General features: G+C 42.8%; 4 protein-coding genes across 5 annotated transcripts; 2 read left to right on the forward strand and 2 right to left on the reverse strand.

The window, feature by feature from the left end:
• Positions 1-438: 438 nt before the first annotated feature.
• LOC137284161 (dextranase-like) lies at positions 439-2,939 on the reverse strand. Its single transcript, XM_067815877.1, has 2 exons — positions 1,991-2,939; positions 439-1,288 (listed from the first exon to the last, which is right to left on the reverse strand). The coding sequence occupies exons 1-2, from the start codon at positions 2,900-2,902 to the stop codon at positions 749-751; spliced, it is 1,452 nt and encodes a 483-aa protein (XP_067671978.1). The 5' UTR covers positions 2,903-2,939; the 3' UTR covers positions 439-748.
• LOC137284162 (dextranase-like) lies at positions 2,417-7,680 on the forward strand. Of its 2 annotated transcripts, XM_067815879.1 has the most exons (3): positions 2,417-2,746; positions 6,118-6,948; positions 7,112-7,680. In XM_067815879.1, exons 1-3 carry the CDS (start codon positions 2,708-2,710, stop codon positions 7,646-7,648), a joined length of 1,407 nt encoding a protein of 468 aa, XP_067671980.1. In that variant the 5' UTR covers positions 2,417-2,707; the 3' UTR covers positions 7,649-7,680. The 2 variants fall into 2 exon arrangements, with proteins under 2 accessions (XP_067671980.1, XP_067671979.1); XM_067815878.1 differs by lacking the exon at positions 2,417-2,746 and having other exon boundaries at positions 4,602-6,948.
• Positions 4,599-11,457, reverse strand: LOC137284163 (dextranase-like). Its single transcript, XM_067815880.1, has 2 exons — positions 10,507-11,457; positions 4,599-8,858 (listed from the first exon to the last, which is right to left on the reverse strand). The coding sequence occupies exons 1-2, from the start codon at positions 11,410-11,412 to the stop codon at positions 8,331-8,333; spliced, it is 1,434 nt and encodes a 477-aa protein (XP_067671981.1). The 5' UTR covers positions 11,413-11,457; the 3' UTR covers positions 4,599-8,330.
• Positions 11,458-12,139: 682 nt separating this feature from the next.
• LOC137284165 (dextranase-like) lies at positions 12,140-14,708 on the forward strand. Its single transcript, XM_067815881.1, has 2 exons — positions 12,140-13,326; positions 14,018-14,708. The coding sequence occupies exons 1-2, from the start codon at positions 12,421-12,423 to the stop codon at positions 14,543-14,545; spliced, it is 1,434 nt and encodes a 477-aa protein (XP_067671982.1). The 5' UTR covers positions 12,140-12,420; the 3' UTR covers positions 14,546-14,708.
• Positions 14,709-15,500: the final 792 nt, after the last annotated feature.

Consider the following 15,500-nt stretch of genomic DNA (forward strand, 5'->3'; position numbering starts at 1 on the left):
GCATGTCAAAAAGCAAAAATGTTAGGGAAAGTAACTCCCCTCACTCGCCGCACGTCTCGAATGTACGCAAAAGTAAAACTATACCAAAACTGAAAACTTGTTTGAAGAATAAATTATGTCATGGTTAGAGTGATAATAGTAATTACTGAATATAGTGTATCTTCTATAACATAACAAGTCTGAGTTATGCGTGTGATTCTGGACGTCAGAGAGAATTGTTTGATGTGGATCTACGTGAGTGAGTTTGGTTTTACGCCGCTTTTAGCAATATTCCAGCGACATCACGGTGGGGGACACCAGAAAATGGGCCTCACACATTGTACCCATGAGGGGAGTCGAACCCGGGTCTTCGGCGTGACGAGCGAACTCTTTAAACACTACGCTACACCACCGCTCCGGATCTACGTCAAAAGGTTTCCAAAATAATAAGATTCTGTATGACCCGACAATGTTGAAGTGTTTAATGACAAGCCGTGTGACAATGGGTCAGTAAAGACACTATCAAATAGTGTGTTAAGTGTTTGCGAAAGAGTGAGTCGTGTATTAATGTTGCAACACTCACAAAAACCTCTGGAACATTTGATCGAGATCTAAATATGAAGATACCTACACCCGACATTATGTTTTTCACTCATGCATTCAGTTGGGAGATTCCTTGAACATAAAAGTTTGGCAAAAGCTTGAATGCTATTTTAATGTAACAAAATGCATTGAAACCATCGCTTCTTATGAGCATCGTGTCTGAGATTTATCCTACAATGGATCCCCCACAATGAAACTGGATATTGCTGGTGGTGTGGGCATCGATGTGAAAGTCTGCTTGACCTGGGTTGGAGATGCATTTGCCGCCAATCTTAAAGTTGTTAAACTCCCAGTTGGTGACCTTTCCTCCAGAATTCCCTGCAATCTCGTTATGGAGGCTGTCGTGGCCAGGTTGGGACTCCACTGACAAGTTGATGATGCGGACGTTGGAAGCCGTACCTGATGCCCCGTTTGCCATCTTCCAGTACACAATACGAGGACAAGACCCTTCTATTCTAATGTTGGTAAAGACGACATCACTCATGGCGAAATGCTTCGTGTTGCCAGCCAGGTCAAATACTGCATCGTTGTCGCTGATGTGGCAGTCGGAGCCTTTGAAAGTACACCAGTCGGTGTGAATGACGTCGATGTCGCTGATTCTGACCTTCTTCATGTCTCTGCCGCTCCACCAGCCGTTCTGGAACACAGCTCCGTTCTGCATCTGCCAGATGACCACCCTTCGCGCCACCATATTGTCCGTATATACCTACACATAACAAACACGTTTTAGTTTTGTTTATACAATACATTTACAATGCTTCATACAACATATGCTTACAGGCTATAACTGAAAGGATACAGCGAAGCCCTGTTAATCAAGACAGTGCTTTTCCTTGGAATCACGGGTACTGCTCCCGTTTAAACCCTGTACATCTGTCACGTTTGTTCCAAGTAAGTCCTTTCTAATTCAAGTTACAAAGGAGGGTTAATGAGTCACTGTTACATAGAAGTTATTTATTGTCCTGTAAAAGTTGGTCAGAGATTTCTTCCATATATCTGAGTATAGAGGTATGAATAACGTATAATTCCAAATGTCATTGCGTATTCGTGTTTGTGAGGGGGAACTTACGTCAATTTACGTCGTCAGAAGGGTACAGAACGTTCGTGACCAAGGCTGCCAGTTGTGCGATTTCCCTTTGTGTTGAAACCGCAATGGCTGAGTGGGTTAGACTGCTGACTTTGTGTGCTGGCGATTAGGTGACTGACTCTGAGAGTGTGGGTTCGAATCGCGGATGGGACTCAACAAAAGTACTATCATCTGTACTTTACTAAGAAAGTGTAATCACAATATAACGTGTTACATTTGACCACATTCTAAAACACATTGTATATTCACGGCGCATGTTCATAATAAGATATTTCTATTTTGATAATATGACACTATTGGAGTCATATACAATTCCCAAACCTTAAGTGCATCATCGTTTGCTGAGATGAAGCAGTCCTCTACTAGCCCATCACTTCCAATACCAACACCATCTGAGTTGAACGTCCAGGACCCAACCATCTTCACATAACGCACTGTATTGTGATCGCTCAGTCCACGGTAGAAGTACATCTCCGGATCAACCATGATGATACCCTCAACGACATGAGAATGTCCCTTGTCCATGTTGATCATTGACCATTCAAACCTTGAATCATGCCATTTGTATATAGAAGTAGAGATTATTCCTCTGCCGTAGATCTTCACTGGCTGGTTCCCAGTAGTCTTGAAACCACCCTGAACATACGCTCCTGGTGCCAAGTACACTTCTTTGACGTGGGAATCCAGCTGTTTCTGGCCGTTCAGATTGTGGAGCCCTACGTCATAATACAGAACAGAATTGTCGTTCTTGTTTGGTTTGTGTGTTTCAGGCGGGTCTGCGAACACAAGTAGTCTGTCAGTTATGTCGGGGCCTCCGTTACTGCTGCCGTAGTCGTAGTCAAACTCTACAGACATCCACTTTTTGGTGTTTGACACTGTGAATTGGGCGACCTTGTTTCCTGTTCTGTGGCAGTGGTAATTGTAGCTCTTGGGTCTGACGATGCAGTTGTGGAAGTCGCGCTGAGTGTGGACTTCAACCGTCACAGAAGCACCCGTGAAGGCAAACGACGTGAAGGACATCGATCGTCCTGGGTGGACATGGGATGCTTCGTGGGAACGCTTCTCAGAGGTAGAGATGTAAGTGAAACTCTCATGTTTTGATCCACCCTGACTCACATACACCTTGAATTTGTTGGAAGCCGCTGGTCCCTTGGCGTGTGGGTACACAATGACGTTTCCCACCGCCTCGTCGGCAAGAGCGACGAGAACGACCAGAGCACAGAGACCGACCATGCTGTGGCGACAACTGCAGACACTGACAACAAAACTTAGATATGTAGCTGGTGACCACCCCGTCTAATCAGAACAACCGTGACCTTGTGCCACTAAGATAAGTGTCTACATTCTGTAGAGATGAAAAACCCTAGAATATCAAGTATTATGCAATATGAGTTGGATAAATGGAACTGTACCTGTTTCTAAAAGATATGTATACGTAGTCACGACTGCGTAGTATGTGGAATTAATAGTTTCGGTTTAAACATATTTTATTCATGAAACAAAACGACTTGACGCATGTTGTCCAACTTGGAAAAGCTTTTCCTTTAACAGTTACATGCATATATTTGCAGTACAGATAAGTATGGTGTGTGAAAATGGACAAAGATAGAGCGAATAGAATAAAAGTTATGCTTTTCTGTTAAATTACAATTAGAGAAATAGTTTAGTTCTACTAACACATATACATGGAGATATTTGAAAAAAGTTCGGATTCTCACTGATGGACAGACCTGCATTGGTATGTAAATGATATTTATGTCGAAGGGTATTATTCTATTGTATAAAGTGTTATATAAACCAGCAAACACTGCATCTTTTTGTGGAACGTAAAATGGATATTCTAAAAGATAATGTTCATCAGTCTCACACTGACATACCTGACATCCTGTATAAATCGTAGTTTAGCGTGCTAGTCACATTTCATAGTCTGATGTTGATGTCATTTAAATTTCTAATACCATACGAAAAGTATTTGGACCGTAAAAGCTGAAAGAATATTGGCCTTCAGTAACCTACTCTTGTCGTAAGAGTCGCCTAGAGGGAACCTGTGGTCAGGCTCGCTGACTCGGTTGACACGTATCATGGGTTCCCAGTTGAGCAGATCGATGCTCATGCTGTTGATCACTGGATTGTTTGGTCCAGACTCGACTATTTACAAGCCACTGCCACATAGCTGGAGTATTGCTGAGCGCGGCGTGAAACTAAACTCATTCACTTCCGTAAGTTCGTCACAAACTAGAATCTAACCGTGGTTGTGAAAGCAGTTCCAACTCGTTTGACAGAATCTGTTCTGCGTGTACGTAACGATACCCGTAACGAGACCCGTAACGAGACCCGTAACGATACATTGGCACCGGAATCATTTACAGTATTGCTTAACAATTTCTAATATAAAGAATTGGTAACAATATACAGAGCAAAGATAAATTGATTAAGGTTTGAGGAAGCATTTATGTTTTTGCAAAGTCAATTCATGTAACTAACTTTCTCACGCTGTTTTTCTTTGAAAGCAAATCGATTTCTTTCTTCCATAATTTTGTGGCCCTTGACCTACATTACAGTCTGATATTGCAGTTACACCATTAGACAGTTTGTCAGTTTGGTCTTACAGACACAGGTTTAGATGGTATTTAGATGGACTTATGTACTCATCGAAGCGTTCGTAAACGCATCACACGATTCATCTACATTATTACAATCGTAAAACAAGGAAAACTAAACTGTACTTCCAACATGTGCATTCAGCTTGTCTTGAATGACATCACAAGACCTAACTTTCATAGTGCCCTTCTATGGAAATATATGTCCACATATGATTGCTTATTATTTTATCAAACTCAATTACACAAGTTTCTGACACATCTAAGGAAGTGGGCAAAAGAAAGTGAACGATGATCGATAAAGTCAAAGCAAAACACACAATGTGTTCAAGTCATAGTACATTTAATGAAGTCAGCATTTTGGACAATGCACCAATAGTGTCTATGAGAGACCCATCACAGATGAAGAGCACGTATCATGTAAGCAACAGAGGGGTAGGAACAGCACAATTCACAGATACAAGAAGAGCCAGTCATGGGATGTGTCAGTAATTTCAAGTCTCTCGTCACGCATACACATCCACACAGTGTGACCATCCCTAGTAGCAAAACACACCCAGACTCGCCGTCTCGCATGAAGTCATTCGGAATCATATTCCACTCTTCTTGTGTTTAAATCCGTTGAGAGCGCTGGTCATGAAAGAACTTGGATATTCTGGGCGTTCAGGAAGTTTGTGGGATCTGGCGTCGTGCTGCAGAAGTGTTCTCTATTGTTGCTGGCGAAGAACTGATACTGACACGGGTTGAATGTTATCTCTGTTTCTCTGAGCGTTTATGTCTTTCTCGCACCCAGCCATCATTATGGAACATGATGAATCGACTATCGACTGTGAAAACAACTAGCTGCCAGTCTCGTATGTGCTTCTACACAGCCAACATACTGTGTTCGGGCGCATGATTAGTTGGTGTGTAGGCGAACCGTTTCGGCATAAAATGATTTTACTAAATTGGACAACTTTGCCAAAATATCAAAATAAAAACAGTTCGCTTTCTTTTGCCCACGAGTTTATGTCTTCACTATACCTGAATCTGAAGTGTGCTTGCAGTTTGTATCACCCAGGTGGGTTCCTTTTCCGTGCCTCGTCCATTCTTTCCAGTGATAATATCGGTTATATGAAGATATCTTTGAGGAAGTCATTTCTCTGTTAAATCGCCTACAATTGCTAACAAGAAGTGGTGTCGTCATAGATTTTTTTACATCTATCTTGTTACCATGTTCCCCGTTCCAACAACCCTGCCTTGGGTTTGGCCTGGTGTCTTCTTCCCAATGCTTTGACAACTGTATGTATATATAGCAGCAAACATCCTTTAGGCCTCCCTGAACTCTGTCTATAGCCTCATTCACCGGTTCTTAGTTACTAGTATTCTGAGTCTATGTTGTTTCGGCGGATCATGGAGGCGTCCTCTGCAGCTGACGTTCTAAATTTACCTGGTTGTTTAGACACATGATTTGCAAGACGTGATTCCAAATAGGATAAAATCATAGCCATGATCCCATACGTTTGCCAACAGGAAAACGGGCCCTCTAAGGCCTTTCTTGTCCGATATCACAATTAGATCAAAGTATAAAATATCTAAATGTTGTCTTAAGATGAAAACAGTAATTATGATTGAAGCAAATGGCCGTATCGAATTTACAGTAAATGAATAGATATAACATTGCCATGTGTTCGCCATCGCATTTGGAACAAGCATGGGTTATCTTATAAACAGTCAAAGAGGTCAGTAGGCTATATAAACATCTCTAGTGTTGGACTGGCAATCACCATAATGGCTGTGCTCTTCTTTACGTTAGCAATATGCGTTGCCCTTGTAGCGTGCGATCTGACCGTCTACCCCCATCCACAGGGACTGAAGGCGTCTGACAAGTTCAGCATTTACGTCAGTCAAGGAGGTACCAAAGAACGAAGCTTCACGTACATCTCCACCTCCGACAGCAGGGTCCAGTATTCGGGAAAGTTACTAAAGATCGAGCCAGGACGATCTGTGTCATGGACGTCGTTTTCCTTTTCTGGAGCCGCCGTCACTGTTGAAGTACACACTCAGAAGGACTTCCGCAACTGTCTCATTCGACCAAAGAGTTATGGATTCAAGTGTCGCAGAGCGGGAAATAAGGTTGCCATGTTCACTGTAACAACAAACACGAAGTTGATGTCTGTGGAGTTTGACTACGACTATGGAAGCAACCAGGCCGACATAAAGGACAAACTGTTGGTGTTCGCTGATCCACCAGAAACATCCATTCCATCCAGGCATGACACGTCGGTTCTGTACTATGATGTTGGAATGCACAACCTCCATGGCCAGAAGGTTCTAGATGGGCACATCAAAGAGGTTTATCTGGCACCGGGAGCTTATGTTCAAGGTGGTTTCAGAACGGCGGGAAACCAGGGAGTTAAAGTACACGGTAGGGGAGTCCTATCAGGCGCAATGTACAAGTTTCACGATCCAGATTTCCAATGGGCTCTGGTTAATATGAAAAAGGGTGATCATCACACACTTGAAGGTATCACTGTTGTCGACCCTGAAGAATATTACTACGTTAGTTCTGGAAACAGCAACGTTGTCAGAAACGTCAAATTTGTAGCAGGCTGGACCATCAACTCGGACGGATTTGACGTTGGTGAGGACGGTTTAATAGAGGATAGTTTCGTTATGGCAAATGATGACTCCATCAAGGTATGTGTAACAAGCTACAGCACAAGTTAGAGATAAACCGTATGCTACTAAATGATCTAAATCATTTAAAGGTAATGAACTTGGATCTACTTTGTCAAATAGTATTGTTGAAACTAACGTCTTTCTTAACAATGTGGTATTTTATGGACATCATCAATTGCAGTTGTTCCATGCGGGCTTGATCATCAAGCGAATAGTTGTGTGGCAGATGCAGTTCGGCGCCATATTCCAGATGGGGTGGTGGACGGCCAGGAAAGTCCATGGTATCAGTGTCTCCGACGTTGATATCATCCACATGGACTGGTGCGCTTACAAGGGAGACAACTGTCACCTTCAGCCTAATGCCGCCGTCTTCACGGTGTCCGGTCACACCCATGAGTTTGAGGTCGACGACATCATTCTGAAAGACATCAGAATCGAGGGAGAATGCCCAAGACTGGTGGAATGGAAACTCTACAAAGGAGCTGTTGGAAAAGTTAGTAATCTGCGTTTCGAGAACATCAATGTGGAATCCGTGTCGAGGAGCATGCATAACGATATAGCAGGCACGGTGGGAGCACATGTCCAGACCTGGGACTTTGTCAATCTCCGGTATGGCGGCCATTGTATCAGTGACGCAGATGCTGGACACTTTTCTGTTGACACCCACACAACAAACAGAATCAGGTTTGCATGTGGTACTGGTCATATCATTGGATGATATGTACTGAAAATACATATTATATTTTTAAACACGCTTTGGAATATTTGTTCGAGGGGCTTCCTCTGGTCCGAACCAGAGAAATGTGGATGATGTTTGAATGTTGTTTGAGATGTTTGACGTGGATGATGGTATAACAACACAACACGTTGGATTAGATCGTTCGTCAATCAGCCATTTGTCAAAACCTTGTTGTTTTCATGCTACCCAGAATTAGCTCAAATATATCTTTGAATTTACGTGTTGGACGAAAGTGTAACAAGTAATGTCCAAAACATGGGCAAATTTGTATTATCCTAGGATTCTTTAATTTAGGGATGTACATCCATGCTGCATGTACACGGGCGCAGGCTGGAGGCGTTAAGAAGTAGTTCTGGGAGACTTCCGCTACTTTGAGTGACTGAGTTTGGCATTACGCTGATTTCTGCAACATTTGCGTCAACATCACCCTGGGAATACACGAAATGGGCAGCACTTATTGTACCCATGTGGGAATTGAACCCGCCTCCTCGGAGTGAGGAACAAATCTTTAACCGCTTTGCCATCACTGTTTTGAAGTCATATGGCAACATTCAGATTATGTGTACTGAACCGGGAACTTTACTCAACATTCATACATTTAGCTATCGGTAGCGACGGGTGCAAAGAAGTTATGATCTTTTTAGATTTCAGTGTAGCATGCCTAACACGAAAATGTAATATTGGATGTGGTAGAATTATCAATGACGAATCTTCCTGCTCCAGGGGTTGAAATACACCGTCCACTAACGGACAAATTAGAAAACAGCCAATCAGACACATAGCCGTTGGGTTTATAGCCTGATATTTCATTCCTGAGTTGGCCTGTAGTTGGCTGTGATCCAACTGACACATCTATAAACTGGACGTTGGAGGAAGTACCACGTATCCCTGCAGGCATTGTCCAGAAAACAAAACGAGGACACAAACCTTCCAGACGAATGTTTTGAAATACTACATCACTCATGTTGATGTCTTTGACGTTTCCAGCCAGATCGAACACTGCATCGTTCCTACTTAACTTGTCACATTCCCGGCCTCGGAACGTGCACCAGTCCATGTGAATGACGTCAATATTGCTGACCTTCACTCTGTGGAGGTCACGTTCAGTCCACCAACCTGTTTGGAAAACGGCTCCATTTTGCATTTGCCAGATGACCACTCTCTGTACCGTCATATCATTGTTGTACACCTGAAACGTAATATGGGGTATCTGACCATAATCGTGGCACATAATCTCATGTACATGCAAGTTTCTTCTGCGCGTAAATTCTGTTTTTATATGTATACACATTTCACAACATTCTGCTGATCTTATCCTCCATTACACTTCGATTATGATTGTTTTGTCTTCAGTAATGTTTCACTCTGTGGCACTAGCTTTGAACAAAACTACACTCTTCAAAAAACGAAGCGCAAAATGAAATTAAGAAATGATACTTACAATGTTGTACACATTTGTAAACTCAAACAGTTTTCAGGGTTGCACATTGTTTCTGGAATGTTTTAGAAGATCATGTTTGACCAAACCCAAAATCATTTTGAACGGTTTTATCAATCAAAATTGTCATGATCTGGATGTCATGCAGCACGAATATCAGGCACAATGATTGTTTCTCACGTGCAAGGCATGAGTACAACACGTGTCTATAATGAATCTCACAATTTTATCAAAGAGGGAGGAGGCAAGGATCTTCAACGTTCATCCCAGCACAATAACTCGATTGTTGGATCGATTTCGTCAAACTAATTCGACAAATGACCGTCCAAGACCAGGAAGACCTAGAGTTACCACACCTGACCAAGATCGGTACGTCCGGGTAACCCACGTACGTGACCGTCATCTTACCGCCGGGACATAGCACGAGAACAGTTTGGAGCCCGAGGAGTGTCCGATCAGACAATCAGGAAAGGTCTCCGAGATGTAGGAATACGTTCCAAACATCCAAAGGTTGCCTCCTCCCTGACACGACTACATTGACGTCCACGAGTGAGATGGTGTAACACGGTGCTGCCATGGAACCTGGCAAACTGGAGGCGCATATGGTTTAGCGATAAATCCCGTTATCTCAGGTGACGTGACGGCATGAACGTTTTGCTACTAACTGCATCAGACAGGTGAACTGATTCGGTGGAGATCGGAGCTTGTGCTTTTCCAAGGCAGTCTGACGCCCAATCGATGCATCGACCAGATTCTTCGTCCGCACCTCCTTCACCTTGTTGACCGTCAGCGGCAGCTCTTCGAACAGTACAACGCCAGGCCCCACACAGCACATGACACCGTGGACTACCTGCCAATAAAAACATCAATATCCTGCCCTGGCCCTTTAGATCCCCGGTCCCAAACCCAATCGAACGCCTTTAGGATCAGATTGACAGACGGGTACGTCGACGTCGTAATCCACCACAAAATCGTCAACAGTTGTCCCACATGCTGCAGGAGGAATGGAGACGGATTCCACAACAAAACATCCGCTGATTCGATCTGTACCCAGAAAGTGTCGGGCAGTGGTAGCACCTGGAGGTGGCCATACGAGGTACTGACTTCAACACCATCGGATGGACAGCAGTAATGACTGTGATGACTGTTATTCTCTTGACATATGGACAAGATACCAATGCATTCTTCCCCAAAATTTCATTCATGTATCTTTGTTCTCCACTGATCTACACGTCCTTGAATAACACCAAATTTTCATTGATATTTGGGTTTTGCGTTTCGTTTTTTTTTTTTGAAGAGTGTATATACACAAACGTGAAGGACTGATAATTGATAATTGGTCTGTTAACATATTTATGCAAAACACACAGAGCTGTTAACTGTCAAAGTATTACACTACCTTGAGTGAGTCATCATTGGCCATGATAAAAACGTCCTCCACTACACCTCCTACTCCCATCTCAATGCCGTCGCTATTGTATGGCCAAGCACCCACCATCTTAACCTGTCGAATTATGTTGTTTGGACTTTCAGAGAACATGAAAAACTGTTGAGGGTCGCTTAAAGTGATACCTTCAATTGTGTGATTGGTTCCTCGTGCAGTGTTGATCAACGACCATTGAAATCGCTTGTCATGGAATTTGTACTTTCGGCCTGAACAGATTCCTCTTCCATGGATCTTGACCGTTGTGTTGTCTTCGGTGATGAACCCTCCATCGACAAAAGCTCCAGCACTGATGTAAACCTCTTTAATACTGGAGTTTAAACTGACTTGACCATCAAGATAATGCACACCGACATCAAAGAACAACACGGAAGGGTCACTCTTAGAGGGAACGTCTCTCTCCAGAGGATCAGCAAATATCATCAATTTGTCGACTATGTCGGACTTCCAACTACCATAGTCATTATCAAACTCTACAGACATCATAGTAGAATTCTGAGTCACTGTAAACCTGGCTGTATTCTCCCCGATCCTACTGCAAGCATATCCGTAACTTGCTGGACGAACCAGACACTGACGGAAGTCAGTCTGCGTTCTGACCTCAACCACTACTGGACCACTACTGAAGGCAAAAGACGACCAGGACACTGAGCGGTTGGGATGGACGTAGGGAATCTCGGCATGTCTGTGGTTCGAGGTCGTCTGGTAAGTGAAGGTACCCAATAATGGATCCCCAAGACCAACCGAAACCTCATACTTTTCTGATGCCTTCATTGTCGGAGTTGCAGGGTATATGACCAGCTCAGTCACACACCCTCCCACAACTGTCATGACTAAACAGATGGCAGAAACAAGCTCCATGGCGTTTCTCGATGACTTCACTGAGATGAGTGGCTACCTGATAACGAATCTACTTCGCGGACTGTTTTATCTTATTGCTTGATACGTGCAGGATCGGATAGACCATATATGACGTACATTTAAACATCTTGGACTGATATACTGTTTTTGTGGATAGCGTTTTCTGTATGGGTAACAAGAATGGCGTGATTTTGATCCTGACAGCAAACCACAGTGGCCCAAATGTTGTTGTTTGTTGTTAGACAATAAAAAGAAGCTGTCATCCATATACCTATTATATTATTATATTCACCTAGTTCTAAATGTCTCTTAAGAATCTCAACATTGTGGTTGTTGATGTGTTTACTGATTTGCCTTCGAGGTCTGGCAGAAATTCAGTTCATATGCAGCGTTAATGGCATGACAACTGGTGCACATGCCCTTGAAATTTATAGCTTACTCTTTGAGGCTTCATATAACAATCGTGTTCAGAGAGGCATTATTTTCGGCATTGCCATTACACTGTTAATAATATTCTTTATCTGCGATGAATCAATATGTTATGGCATAGAGAAATGCCCACTGGGGCACACTCTGTATACGTTATCTTGTATACATAGATTAAAAGAAAGGTTTATATCAGAGGAGACACCCAGCGTCAAGGCCACAGAGATTAGAGAAATAGGGTATTGGGGTAAACACTGGGACTGATTACCTTTAGTTGTGTTCACAAGTTTCAGACTGATGTAAACAGGTCCTCTCGGTCTTCAGAGATTACTATGCTCGGGGTCCTCAGATCGGCATGTACAAAATCGACACAAAAGATTGCCGCGAAAAGCAATTATTCTCCTACAGGTGACAATGACACAATTCACTCAGCCTGACCAGTGTCAGGTATATTCTCATATACTCGTTATCTGATCCTGTACATATCTAGCGACAAGATAAAACGATTCCGCTAAGTGTACAGCATGTGATAAATAATATTACAGGTAGTCAATCAACTTAGTGAAGTCATCGAGAAACGCCATGGAGCTTGTTTCTGCCATCTGTTTAGTCATGACAGTTGTGGGAAGGTGTGTGACTGAGCTGGTCATATACCCTGCAACTCCGACAATGAAGGCATCAGATAAGTATGAGGTTTCGGTTGGTCTTGGGGATCCATTATTGGGTACCTTCACTTACCAGACGACCTCGAACCACAGACATGCCGAGATTCCCTACGTCCATCCCAACCGCTCAGTGTCCTGGTCGTCTTTTGCCTTCAGTAGTGGTTCAGTAGTGGTTGAGGTCAGAACGCAGACTGACTTCCGTCAGTGTCTGGTTCGTCCAGCAAGTTACGGATATGCTTGCAGTAGGATCGGGGAGAATACAGCCAGGTTTACAGTGACTCGGAATTCTACTATGATGTCTGTAGAGTTTGATAATGACTATGGTAGTTGGAAGTCCGACATAGTCGACAAATTGATGATATTTGCTGATCCTCTGGAGAGAGACGTTCCCTCTAAGAGTGACCCCTCCGTGTTGTTCTTTGATGTCGGTGTGCATTATCTTGATGGTCAAGTCAGTTTAAACTCCAGTATTAAAGAGGTTTACATCAGTGCTGGAGCTTTTGTTGATGGAGGGTTCATCACCGAAGACAACACAACGGTCAAGATCCATGGAAGAGGAATCTGTTCAGGCCGAAAGTACAAATTCCATGACAAGCGATTTCAATGGTCGTTGATCAACACTGCACGAGGAACCAATCACACAATTGAAGGTATCACTTTAAGCGACCCTCAACAGTTTTTCATACGCGCCGGAAGTCCAAACAACATAATTCGACAGGTTAAGATGGTGGGTGCTTGGCCGTACAATAGCGACGGCATTGAGATGGGAGTAGGAGGTGTAGTGGAGGACGTTTTTATCATGGCCAATGATGACTCACTCAAGGTAATGTAATACTTTGACATTTAGCAACAGATGTAACAGATCAATTATCAATCCTTGAGTTTTGTAATAGAACATAGTTTTGTTCATATCTAGGGCTACAGACTGAACCATTACTGAAGACAAAACAGTCATAATCGAAGTGCAATCCAGGATAAGATCAGCCGAATGTTGTAAAATGTGTATGCATATTAAAAAAATGAATTTACGCGCAGAAGAAACTGTGAGATTCAGTATAATCACATGCTGTACTCATGCTTTGCACGTGAGAAACAATCATTGTGCCTGATATTCGTGCTGCATGACGTCCAGATCATGACAATTTTGATTGATAAAACCGTTCAAAATGATTTTGGGTTTGGTCAAACATGATCTTCTAAAACATTCCAGAAACAATGTGCAACACTGAAAACTGTTTGAGTTTACAAATGTGTACAACATTGTAAGTATCATTTCTTAATTTCATTTTGCGCTTCGTTTTTTGAAGAGTGTAGTTTTGTTCAAAGCTAGTGCCACAGAGTGAAACATTACTGAAGACAAAACAATCATAATCGAAGTGTAATGGAGGATAAGATCAGCAGAATGTTGTGAAATGTGTATACATATAAAAACAGAATTTACGCGCAGAAGAAACTTGCATGTACATGAGATTATGTGCCACGATTATGGTCAGATACCCCATATTACGTTTCAGGTGTACAACAATGATATGACGGTACAGAGAGTGGTCATCTGGCAAATGCAAAATGGAGCCGTTTTCCAAACAGGTTGGTGGACTGAACGTGACCTCCAAAGAGTGAAGGTCAGCAATATTGACGTCATTCACATGGACTGGTGCACGTTCCGAGGCCGGGAATGTGACAAGTTAAGTAGGAACGATGCAGTGTTCGATCTGGCCGGAAACGTCAAAGTCATCAACATGAGTGATGTAGTATTTCAAAACATTCGTCTGGAAGGTTTGTGTCCTCGTTTTGTTTTCTGGACAATGCCTGCAGGGATACGTGGTACTTCCTCCAACGTCCAGTTTATAGATGTGTCAGTTGGATCACAGCCAACTACAGGCCAACTCAGGAATGAAATATCAGGCTATAAACCCAACGGATATGTGTCTGATTGGCTGTTTTCTAATTTGTCCGTTAGTGGACGGTGTATTTCAACCCCTGGAGCAGGAAGATTCGTCATTGATAATTCTACCACATCCAATATTACATTTTCGTGTTAGACATCATGCAGAAAGGTCTAAATGACGCAAAAGAGATTATTGGATGATGAAACAAATCTTTCAGACGTGTTTTATAAAGTCGCTGAATTTTCGTATAAATTAGTTTGATTCAGTGCTTTGTGTGTTTGTATTTTAATGTCGAGATAAAGAACTGTTACTCCTCGTTGTCATCTTCTACTTCATCCGTGAAGGTCCGGGTTGAAATTGGTCTTCAGTAACCCATGCTTGTCGTAAGAGGCGACTAACGGGATCGGGTGGCCAGGCTCGCTGACTTGGTTGACTCACGTTATCGGTTCCCAGTTATATAGATCAATGCTCAATCTGGTCCAGACTCGAATATTTACAGACTGCCACCACATCCTACTTATAAGGTATTTGTTATGCATTGGTTATTGGTGTTGATTGTTATGTAACGTATAGTTAGTTCTCTCTCCCCCATCTACGACTAAATATCGATGCATTGAGTAACGTTCTGAGTTAAGTACGAAAAATTTGAATGTTGCCATATGTCTCCAAAGCAGCACGGCCGGTTGAGCAGCAAAGTGGTCAAAGCTACTCAAGCTCACGTCACGTGGAAGACCCGGATTCGATTCCCCAAATGGGTACAATGTGTGCAGCTCATTTCTGGCCATATTGCTGCAAATATTGCAGAGAGGGACGTAAAGCAAAACCCCATCAATCAAAGCAGTGAGAGACTACCAATGCCAGTGTACAAGCAGCATCCCTACTGGGAACAAATGACTCGCCGCGATCTATCGTGAAGGAACGAGAAGATACCATAGAGAATATTAGGTCGTCCTCCTTTGCAGTTTCACCTTTGGTAGATACATCAACTCAAACTACTTCAGTTAATTTGCCAGCATGCTCATGGAATATTATCACAGGGTGACAGACAAATCTGATAAACATGTCTTTGTGAAATGACAATACATATGTTAATGGTTTACTTATGGCG

This window comes from Haliotis asinina, chromosome 5 (genome assembly GCF_037392515.1).
Source record: "Haliotis asinina isolate JCU_RB_2024 chromosome 5, JCU_Hal_asi_v2, whole genome shotgun sequence".
NCBI lineage: Eukaryota > Metazoa > Mollusca > Gastropoda > Lepetellida > Haliotidae > Haliotis > Haliotis asinina.

Coding starts and splice junctions, on each gene's coding strand:
- LOC137284161 (XM_067815877.1), bottom strand. CDS start 2,902: ATGGTCGGTCTCTGTGCTCTGGTCGTTCTCGTCGCTCTTGCCGACGAG. Junction 1,289..1,990: donor CAAACGATGATGCACTTAAG/GTTTGGGAATTG, acceptor TGTTATGTGTAG/GTATATACGGACAATATGGT.
- LOC137284162 (XM_067815878.1), top strand. CDS start 6,040: ATGGCTGTGCTCTTCTTTACGTTAGCAATATGCGTTGCCCTTGTAGCG. Junction 6,949..7,111: donor CAAATGATGACTCCATCAAG/GTATGTGTAACA, acceptor CATCAATTGCAG/TTGTTCCATGCGGGCTTGAT.
- LOC137284163 (XM_067815880.1), bottom strand. CDS start 11,412: ATGGAGCTTGTTTCTGCCATCTGTTTAGTCATGACAGTTGTGGGAGGG. Junction 8,859..10,506: donor CCAATGATGACTCACTCAAG/GTAGTGTAATAC, acceptor ATTACGTTTCAG/GTGTACAACAATGATATGAC.
- LOC137284165 (XM_067815881.1), top strand. CDS start 12,421: ATGGAGCTTGTTTCTGCCATCTGTTTAGTCATGACAGTTGTGGGAAGG. Junction 13,327..14,017: donor CCAATGATGACTCACTCAAG/GTAATGTAATAC, acceptor ATTACGTTTCAG/GTGTACAACAATGATATGAC.